This window comes from Suillus subaureus (genome assembly GCF_016647635.1).
Source record: "Suillus subaureus strain MN1 chromosome Unknown BJ212scaffold_11, whole genome shotgun sequence".
NCBI classification, from domain to species: Eukaryota; Fungi; Basidiomycota; class Agaricomycetes; order Boletales; family Suillaceae; genus Suillus; species Suillus subaureus.
The window spans coordinates 587951-599274 of NW_024538567.1; the positions used below are offsets into that span (position 1 = coordinate 587951).

General features: G+C 43.5%; 1 protein-coding gene across 1 annotated transcript; it reads right to left on the reverse strand.

The window, feature by feature from the left end:
* Positions 1-10634: 10634 nt before the first annotated feature.
* BJ212DRAFT_1268966 (uncharacterized protein) lies at positions 10635-11009 on the reverse strand (the record flags this gene model as incomplete). The annotated part of the gene is made up of 2 exons (XM_041330771.1): positions 10635-10838; positions 10890-11009. Coding segments are annotated over 2 exons (324 nt in total), but the record flags the coding sequence as incomplete, so codon positions are not given.
* Between the last annotated feature and the right edge of the window lie 315 nt (positions 11010-11324).

Here is an 11324-nt window from a genome sequence, read left to right on the forward strand (position 1 = left end):
TAGAAGAGAGTTTCATGATCAGGGTACACATCAAATCCAGGTGTTGGGTGGGGTTTACATGCTGTGAGTAGTACTTTCAAGAGCTGGAGGTGTGTCATAATCAATATTGATGGGGAAATCAAGCAAGTGTGTGATGCCACTCTGTAAATTGGACTCAGATTCAGATAATGACAATACAGTGACTTGCAAAACCATTACAATGTTTGGTACTTTTGTAGTGTACATGATTTAGTGCCTGGGTGCATGGGAATCATGCTTAGGATTGGTGGAAGCATGTGAACTACCAACCGCTGGCTACAATTTGGACCTTTGGTCATGTGGTTTGGCCCAGGGGATGTGAAGATATGCCTATTTTAAGACAGAGATACCATTGTAACAGTTTTGCAACTGTTGATAATAAGTAGGGTATTTGAGAAATATTAGTACTTGGTATAACCTCCTTTGGGTTTAAGTACTGCCTCAATCCTCCTAGGCATACTTTCAATCAATTTCTGACACACCTCAGCTGGTATCTTGTTCCATTCCTCCTTAATCCTTCTCCACAACTCCTCTATTCCCTTAGGAGGATGCTCATACTCTCCAAGCCTCCTTTTGACATGACCCCAGAGATGTTCCAATGGGTTAAGGTCAGGGGATTGTGCAGGCCATACCATAGTCCTAAATTCCTGCTCATCTAGCCACTCCTTGACCTTTTTGCAGGTATGCTTAGGGTTATTGTTTTGCTGAAAGATGATATTAGAAGGATTAAAATCATAGAACTCCAGGGAATTCTGAAGTTCATTCTTCAAAATTTGAAGGTAAAAATCCCCATCCATTCTACCATCAATCTTAGCAGCATAGCCAACTCCTTCCCAGGTCATACAGCCTCACATCATCACAGAACCTCCACCAAACTTGACAGTTCCCTGTACTAATCTGTCACTGAGCCCCTCTCCTGACTTTTTCCAAGCCTATTTGTGACCATCTGACCCTAGGTGATTAATCTTGGTTTCATCAGATCATATGACTAACTTCCAGTCCTCCAAAGTCCAATCTTTGTGAGCATAGGCAAAGTCCAAGTGTGCCTTGCAATGTTTGGCAGAAAGTAGAGGGTGTTTTGACTTGACTACAGCCTTCATCCCAGCTTTTTACAGGTAGTGGCAAGTGATGCTTGGATGAAGAGGCTGGTTGGTAATGTTTGAAAGAGATTTGGTCACTTAGACAGCAGTTTCTGCCTTCTGAGTGGAGATAAGAGGGATAGCATGGCAAATGTTGGCAGAGGAAAGCTTGGGTGGACAACTACCAGTGGACTTTTGCAGGTATGAACACTTTTTGGAATGAAGTCTGGAGATAGTAGCAGTGCTGACACCAGTTGTGGAGGCAATAGAGTGAATAGAATGACCAGCATCAAGCTGGGAGAGGATGGTATTCTTTTGAGTAGTAGAGAGAGATCTCATGGTAGTAATGGTTGAGAATAAAGAAGCATGGGAGCAATTTCAAACTCAGACATAATGTTTTTATGTATATCTTTATTTGTATAAGCAAATAACAGTAAATATCCTTTGATTTGACTGAGATTCTACCATCTATATCAACAGCTGCAAAACTGTTATAATGATATCTCTGTCTTAAAATAGGCATATCTTTACATCCCCTGGGCCAAATCACATGACCAAAGGTCCGAATTGTAGCCAGCGGTTGGTAGTTCACACGCTTCCACCAGTCCTAAGCGTTATTCCCACGCACCCAGGCACTACATTATGTACACTACAAAAGTACCAAACATTGTAATGGTTTTGCAAGTCACTGTAATTTGGTGCCACAAACAACTCACCTTTGAGCAGAAGAATAGTACCAAGGATGCTGGGTCCATTGGAATGTGACCAGTGATGGTGAATGGACACACTTTGGCAGTGGGTAAATGTGACACGCTCGCATAAAGAGCACTTTCAGCACCATATTCAGACTGATGATAATGAACACCTGGTCACTTTGGAGATGATATATTCATTTTGAGTGGTCGCTCAATTTCAAATTCTGATATGCTTCTGTTCCACATGAATTGATGGCCACTATCTAAATGGCTGCTGTCTGAGAGACAACTTGCAGCAGATGGTGTAGAAGAGCCCAATGCTGACTGTGGATGCATTACAATAGTAGAGATGTTGCTAATGGTTAAGGAAAAGAGTGAGGATCTGTGGAACTGGATGGGACTCTATTTACCAGCCATAAACAGTGAGTGGCCAAAAGAGCCACATCTGGTGTGCCAAGATCCAATGGACAGTAATGACATTAAGTTAATCATGCATACCTGTCACAGGGTCGACAGCAGTGAGAATGGTATGACAAAGTGCCCATAAAGTGAGCATGCTTGGGCAGCATTTTCTTAATCTGGTTCAGCTTCTACCACACATGTGAGGTCTTAGGAGAGGCGCTCATCCCTGAAATGCTTGAGGATGCCACTGGAAAGTTTGATGATTGTGGCATCCACAGCCAACAGAATGGCAGGATCATCCCCATGGGTGGAGGTGGAGGCATAGGAGGAGTCATTGCTGGCATCACAAATGATTTCTGTACCTGGTAGTATCCTCCTTCCAGCGATAGCTAGCAATAAGTGTGGTCATCATCCTGGCCTGGACACTTCCAAATGAAGGATAAACAACAGTGTGCAAAGGCCTGTCTGTGTAGGTCAGTCATCCATCATGCAGTTCTGAACTGCATCCTGATCTTGGCAGAAGGCACATAGTTCAACATCCACAGAGCATTCAACTGTATGAGGGAGAGACCAGTGTTACTGAGGTCAATGGTACAGAGAATGGGTAAAGGATGGTGGAGATGACATGCAAGAATGTGTGATGATCTTCGTTGTCTGACAACATCCATCCTAGTGTTATCCTTGTTGACTCCAATAGCTGCCACTCTGGAGTTGAACTTGATAGTGTTTTTGTTCTCCTTGTGGATGTATTGTTCCATACAAGATGCAATCTCATTGGTGCCACCACTGTGAACAGCACTAATATCAGTCATCTCGGCCTGCTTTGCATGAAAGGGCATACGCACTCAATGCAAAACCATTGCATGGAAGGCGTGTTAGGTCCAGGATGCCAATCAAAAGCAATGGCCTCTAAAATGGTCCCAGAGAGTGCATGATCATACTAGCTGGTGGACTTGTCAAAAGTCTCACACTAGTTGATGATATCTGTTGAGAGAGGTTTGTTGGGTAGACCAAGGCTTGTGCTTGGTATATACTTAAGCTGCATATATGCACAAGTTGAACAGTGGTTGAAGCTTTTCATGGATTCCCAACCTTCCAACCCCCCAGTCTTCAGATCATCAAGTAGGTGTGTTGCAAAGGGACTGTTGACACTGTCCATGATCACCTTTACACCTACAGCTGATGTATGGGTTTGAATCACTGACAGTCTTGGATCATATGGTCAGCTTTGAAGGGATTATCTTTGGGCATCGTGTTATAGTGTATTGTTGTTCCAACCACCCACAAAATAGAATGGCTTGACCTTTTTTCTTGAGAGAGATGCCATCCTTATTGAGAGGAGGGTAGTCAAAGAGGCTGAATACTTGTTGCATTGAACTAATATTTGGGAATTGCATTGTGCCAATATTGAAGTACTTGTAAGGATATCCAGTTCCATCTTGAAATTTGAACATGAAGAGTCTTCCTCCAACTTTGCCTTGAGCCTCAATGATGTGGTATGGAATACCAAGGTCCTGAAGAATCAAGGCTATGTACAGCCCACTCACTCCTGTTAACACATTTGATTTGAATCAGTAGAATGATGATCATAATGAAGGAGAACTGACCTGCACCTAGGATTCCAACTGGATTGGTAGAGCTGATATTGGCTGCCATCTGGTAATTCACTAGAACAGCTATAAGTAGAATGATGATCCAAACAGGAGAGCACTGACCTGCACCTGAGATTCTGACCAGATCTATAGAGCTATACTGCCAGTCACCCCAGGCATTTTAAAACAGAGGAATTGGTCAAGCAGGACTTTTGGTGGCCCTCTATGGGTACCTATATCTGTAAATACATTGAGGGTTGCACCCTCTGTCAACAGATGAAATCTGACACTCATCCTACTACTCCCCCTCTCGTCCCTATTCCATCCGTTGCCGCTGCTCCATTTGCCCAAGTCTCTGTCGACCTTATCACTGACCTTCCTCCTTGTGCTGGCTTTGATTCTGTCATGGTTGTGGTAGACCATGGGCTTATGAAGGGGGTAATTCTTATCCCATGCATGAAAAACATTACTTCTGAAGGGGTTGCCAAGAAATTCTTCAAATATGTCTACCAATGATTCGGCCTCCATGAAAAAGTCATTTCTGATCGTGGACCACAATTCATATCCAAGTTCTCACAAGCCCTTGCCAAGCTCTTGAAATACAACATTGCCACCTCCACCGCCTATCACCCCCAGACTGATGGTCAAACTGAACGGCTCAACCAGGAACTCGAAACATATCTCCGAATCTATTGCTGAAATCACCCCGAAGATTGGGTAGAACATCTTCCTATGGCAGAATTTGTGCACAACCACTGGAAACATGATTCTCGTAATGCTTCTCCATTCTTCCTAATGATGGGGTATGAACCACGAGCCCTTCCACACACACTCCCCAACTCTATGGTCCCCGCAGCAGAAGACACACTCCACTCTCTCCAGAAATCAAGAGAGGAGGCACTCTCTTGTCATAACCTAGCTATGCAATGAATGACAGAGCAAACCCATGGGCAGAAGTATCACCCATGGAAGATAGGAGATAAGGTCTGGTTATCTGGAAAAAACCTAATCACACAGTTACCATTGCGAAAACTCGCACCTAAACAGTACAGCCCATTCCTGATCATTGCTGTCCTATCCCCTATCACTTTCACACTCCAACTACCACCACAATGGAAGGTTCACCCCACATTCCATGCTTCCAAGTTATCGTCCTATCAAGAGACAGAAGTCCATGGTCCGAACTTCCATGACCCTCCCCCAGACATCATTGATAATGAAGAAGAATATGAAATTGATGCAATCTTATCACACAAGGGCATGGGTAAACGAAGACGCTATCTTCTGTCCTGGAAAGGCTACTCTTCCACCAGTAACGAATGGGTCCCCGAAGAAAACCTTAGCAATGCTACTGACATCCTTGCTGCCTATAAGAAGGCTCACAAGTTATAGACTCTGAACAATGTCCTCTCTTGAACGACTACGTCTCTGCATACTATGCATCAAAGAACTCACCGCCGCTATGAACACCATAGCCGAAGGAAACGCCCATCCATTATCCCTTCTTGACTATCAGACCACCACTGCCATTAACCTTGCCAATAACGCATCCTCCCCACTGGCCGCTGCCATTGACCTCACCAATAACACATCTTCCCCACCAGTTTCCAACTCTACCCTCATGCTCACTGACGACTCCACTCTTACCAACTACTTCTCTGTCATTGATCAGGTTGAAACTAGCGCTCTATTCAAATCCGCCATCACATCTCAACAGTATGCTATAGAAATAGACCGCCTTCTAGGAGAGAGAGGAGCAATATCTAGCGGACTTATTATTAGGATTATCAGGGACGCCAGCCTTATCGAATGTACCACCAACCTTTTGGAGGATGAGCATCATAAGACCATCTTCCGCCACCTTCATATATGTATTTGCAATACTGCAATTTGTCTACTGCCTGATGACACTTAAGAAGCTATCTGAGAAGCTATCCACATCGTCACTGAGCGTATTGCCCTCAACCCAGTCACACACCCCCCTTCCCCGCATATCATCACTCCAGTCCCACTGCTGATCCCAACATCAGGATAGCAATATCCCTCCTATTGCTGTACTGGACATACCAGCTTCTCCATCTCCTACCCCCATCACACCTACCAAACGCAGATACCCACTCAAATGAAGATCGTCCTGCATCGCCACCAAATGGGCTGCATCAACCTCCCCGCATAAACCACTCAAATGATCAAGATCCCCTTCTCCCCCAGAACAGTCAACCTCTGTCACAATCATGAAAACTGCACCAGTTGATAATGTTGTGTGCCATAATTGTCGTGCTGCAGGGCATCGTCACAAGAACTGCCCTGCGTACTATTGTCGGTCTGCAAAGAGTATGCACCCAGACACTTATTGGTCTTTTGCAGGGAGTTAAAAGGAGAGGCAGTCATTCCACTGGTTTGGACTGACCCTGGTTTCTACGAGGCCTTAGCTCATTGGGAGATTGAGCAAGATGCCATTTACCACGCCACTGAGCTAACTGATAGGTCGCACCCTATCACAGAAGAACAGGACAATCTGCTCTATTCCAACTATGATGCTGACCCTATTTACTGGGCGAATCAGGATGACTGAAGTCGGTGACTTCATTCCTAAACATGGGGTAATGTTACAGTAATGTTTGCCCCTATTCATTTTCCCTTTCTCTCTTGTGTATTACGTCATGACCATGTCCTATTGCGCCATTACTAGACTTACCTCTTATCCTATCTGTATTATATCACAATCGCATTGCTGTCGCTAGATGACTCATCCTTATCTCTGACTCATTCTTATCTCTGACTTGTTGCTGACATATACATACCTGCCCTAAGGTACTTATGTCTATATAAACCTGGTCATGTACTTAGTAGATCTTTACTTTAATCTTACTAGGTTTCACCAGAACTTCCTTCACTTAGGACTCCCAATCCTAAGTTGTCTGATCACTGATATTCAAGTCAGAGACACTCTCTTTGACTTGTCTTACAACCTTTGTATTTGCAAAGGTCTTGATTCAACCTCAGTCGTTGCTCTTATCAAGTAACTGTTGTTGCGACTTCTTTTCAGATCTGCAAGAAGTGAACTAATGAGTGAGATAATTGATGTTCTTTAAAATGTGCTGCTGGCAGAGTGTAAAGTTGAAAGTCCAGTGCAGCATGTCACAAAGCTGTGCCAGCATTGCCAAATCACAGAGTGCAGCATGGGCAATAATAAGACCTGTAAACCTCAGCTTTGTGACTCATTCTGCATGATTCATTGATGCTTACAAAATAGGATTAAATGGTATGAGAGCTGCATGGGATATCAAAAAGTACAGAGGGCATCATGTCCTTTCCCCTACTATCATGCAAGAATTCAATGATACTCACTAGATAGCTTGAGTTTGAGTCTACATCAGTGAACTGGCAGAAAGATGACATGATGATGTATAGTAACTGTCATATCCCATATGCCAGACATAGATCCCATCATATTCCCGCGCTTTCTGGACCTGTTTCCAGACCCCATATCCAACTCATTCCTGGATCCCCTATCCTGCCCACCATATGCACATTCCATCCAGCAAGACATCCAGACTTTACCTCCTCTTGGATTCCAGACTACATCCACCACCTCACATATCTCAGTCCTGTTTCTGCCCTGCCTTCTGGATCACCAGATCTCTGGATATTAACTGTTACTATCTCCGGACCTATTCCCGCCCTCTATCTGAGATCCTGTGCCTATCCCCATTTAGGCATCTCCGCCTTTCTGGTTCTTGGTTATCTCTGTTTCTGTCTTGCTGATTGATCCTTGTACTAGTTTCATCTCCGAGTTCATTTACTTATGTTCTGTCTTACTTACCAACATGTTTCTGCATGCTCGTACATAGCCTTACTCCTTTGCTTACTGATCCTCTCAGATAGCCTCTAGTATATAACCCCTGTACAACTACAGTAGAGTCCTTAGTCTGAATATCACCTTAGATACTTGCCCAATCATCTTCCGGACTTCAGTCCATCTGAGTCTCATCCTTTTCCATAAGGCCTAGGGATGCCTTCCCTAGGCCAGAATTTAGGACCTCGGATTTGTCCCCTATGTCTCTGTCCCAAGTCTAGGGATTGCTTCCCTAGGCTAGAGTCTTGCCTTTCCAGCACTTACCCTCTTTCTGGACTTAGGTCCACTTCCTGTCCCTCTGACTCTACCTTAGGGTAGTCTACCTCCGTTTGCTTCTACATCGGACTTTGTCCAATGTAGCCCCTATTCCTTCTGGACCTCCAGACATCCTGTCCCTCATACCTCTGGGCATCCTGTCCTTCAGATGTTCTGCCCTCCATACCTTCGGACATTCCATCCTCCATACCTCCATGTCCTGTCCTCCAGACCTCCGGACCTCCTGTCCTCCATACTCTGGACTTCCGGACATCCTGTCCTCCAGACCTCCTATCCTTCCATCCTGTTTTCCTGTAGAAGTATTACCTTGCAGCGGGAACTCTCCTGAGCATTTCCTGCATTCCTCCAGAACTCTCCCGTGCTCCTCCAGATGTTTCCTGTGCTCCTCTGGAAGTCCTCCTGCACTCTCCACCAGAGTAGCCAGCCTCCAGAAGTCCTCCAGACTTCGTTGGACCATCATTGGACTTCCTCTGAAATGAAGGACACATACTTGGGTAAGGGGCACAGCGTACGAGCTGAGGCCAAGCCCCTCTGAGTCAGTCTCTCTCTCCTTTGAGCATGGTTCTTAACAGTAACACATAGTACATAATTGCAAACATCAGCGTAATTCTGTCATCAACCATCACATCATCATATCTGACCTTGTAGAGGAAAGGACCTTGCCTAAATTTCATACACCAGTATATGATCCTGAAAACACACACATATTATTCAAGCTCCAATGTGAAGGGAATGTGGAGCAAAAGCTGAGATTCAAACTTCTTGTGTGTTGATTGCATTGCATCTGGTAAGTCTCATAATGTTTGAAGTTCCTCAATCCTAGGATGCTAGTCTGCAATCCAAATGGAAATTGAATGAACCTCATTTTGATCAGTATGTGGTCAAAATGTTCCGCACAACACTCATAGCTAGTATTCTCCAAAAAACAACACACCTTTTTCCAGGTGTGTACACATCAAGCTATATCATAGTGTAGATTTTGCTGCTAACCTGCTGTAGATTGTTGATGCTTGTCCACTATATATCAATTGCAAATCTGTATGAAAAAGCTGTACCTGTATAACAGCAAAGATATGTTTCATCAAGTGAGTGAGCATGCAGTTATGCCTTACTTCAAATCTCCATGCATCCTTTCATGAGTATTCCATAACTTGACACCTGTATTCACTTGGGACAAACCCTAAGGAGGTTGTCATGTCATACAAATGCTTGTGCCTTTAGGACATTTTACCTTGGCTCGGGAGTTTACATCAGTGAGTCATGCTTCACCTAGGTACCTTACTTACCATTCAACCAATATCTTATGTATTGCGCCACACATTGATATGATTGTGTTTATGGCAGCTCCAATTGCCATTGCCATTGCTAGATGATCTATTCCTGTTATCTCTGACTCATTCCCTTATTGCTGATGCATCCTATATCCCATGCCTGCCCTAAAGCACCATAGTTCCCTATATATAGGATGTCTTGTACACTGTAGTACTTTACTTTAATCTTACTAAATTTTACCTGGAACATCCTTAGCTTAAGACCTCCAATCCCTTATTGTCTAAACTGTACTTTAAATTAGAGGCACTCCCTCTACCTTAGCCTACACTGAATGCTCAACTTATCATCTTGCATAGAATCTCAGTAGAGGTCATTGATTCTTATTGAGTTGTCTGTCATTAGAACTATCCTAGTTCATAACAGTATCTGTGCAGTCACAACCACATTGGCTTAGACCATCCATGAAATGAGAAAGTTGTTCTTGGGCAGCATTAGGTCTTTACTGGATTTCTTGTGCTATGCTCAAGTAATTGCTGACTTATACATAGGCTGAACAGATATCCTGACTTGTCCATGTCTTGTGAATTGGGCTGCCAGTTTGATATCTCCTACATTTGGTATCACCTCTCAGCTTCCTTGTATTTCTCAATGTGTACACAGACAGAGAGAATATCTGGACTTTTATCTATGTCATGGGGTGGGTCATCATTTGGATAGCTGTTTGATGATTTTTGTCACATCACATTCTCTATAAAGCTATCTGTTGTGGCACCTATCACACTGGATTTCCTCAATGTAGCCTACTAAACAAAAGCAAGGAAATTTGCTGGTTGTGGCTTAACCCGTATTCTGTATGTTGTTTGCAACATATCTAATGAGGTGCAGAAGACCTGATCTGTTACTTAGATTCACCAATTGTAGCTTAATCTGTACTCTGTTGATTATATGTCCATGAGGTGCAACATGCAACCCCATCTGTTGATTTCTTCATATTGGCACAAGCACAGATATCAATGATATTCACATCAAACAAATTTAGAGCAAATCATGACATTAAAAGAGTAAACTATTATTGTGATGTATTAATAATGGCTAACACTGACACATGAACTACTCCAAATTGTACTGGATGTCATCCAGTTGTGCCCTCTGTAATGCAAGAGCATTTATGGACATTTTAGCCTTTGCTGCACTACTGAGTTCTGCCTGATGACTTGTTCCAAAAACTTTTCTGATAAACAGAGATTAGTTGACAGCTGTTAGCTTGCAATCAATTTACCTTGTCCACCACACCAGGAGCTGGTCAACATTGCACTGAGCGATGTGACCAGGGGGGCATTCAAAGAAGTCCACAATGTTATTCCAATGACATCACAGACAACAGTGTGAATCACAACTAGTGCATGTGCCATAAAATTTTAGTGGGTAAGGACACCAAACATTAACCACTTACTTGACATGATGCATATGCAATCAAGTGAGGTGACACTTTGTACAGTCTGATGATTTGAGCCACATGGGTTTTGACTTTCTTGCCCAAGATATCCCTCTTTGCATGTCTGTTGTTTTCAATGATGTTAGTGCCATCACTGTCACCAACAACTCCCTTTGCCGAAGATGGAGATGTAAAGATCACTTTGAATGCCTGGCAGAAATGAGCACTTTGTGAAACTGGTTATGTACAATGAGCCTGGACTGAAAGTTTGCTCTTGAAGAGGCCCTCCTCAAGATTATTCTGATTGGTGGTATATCCTGCATAAAGGAATGCCAGCCATGACATTTCTGTCATAATATAGCCTTCTGTGCAATCCCTGATGTGGAACCTTGCTCAGGAAGATAGCAAGGAACACTAAATGAGTCGGACAAAAGTAACAGGACAAAACTGTGGATTCTTAGAATGTTGTCCTAATGAATAAGTGATGGTAGGTAGGAGACCCAAGTCTCAACTAAGCAATATGAAAGTGGCAGAATATAAGGGGCAATGTCACATGACATGCGATAAGATAAGCACATAGTAAGTGTCCAGCTTACACCCTCTCATTCTCTGAAGACTTTTCTGTGACATCTGTTTCTTCACTTGTTGTGTCTTGATGTGTATCTTCATTGGCCAAGTGGTGTGCGACACTGTTGT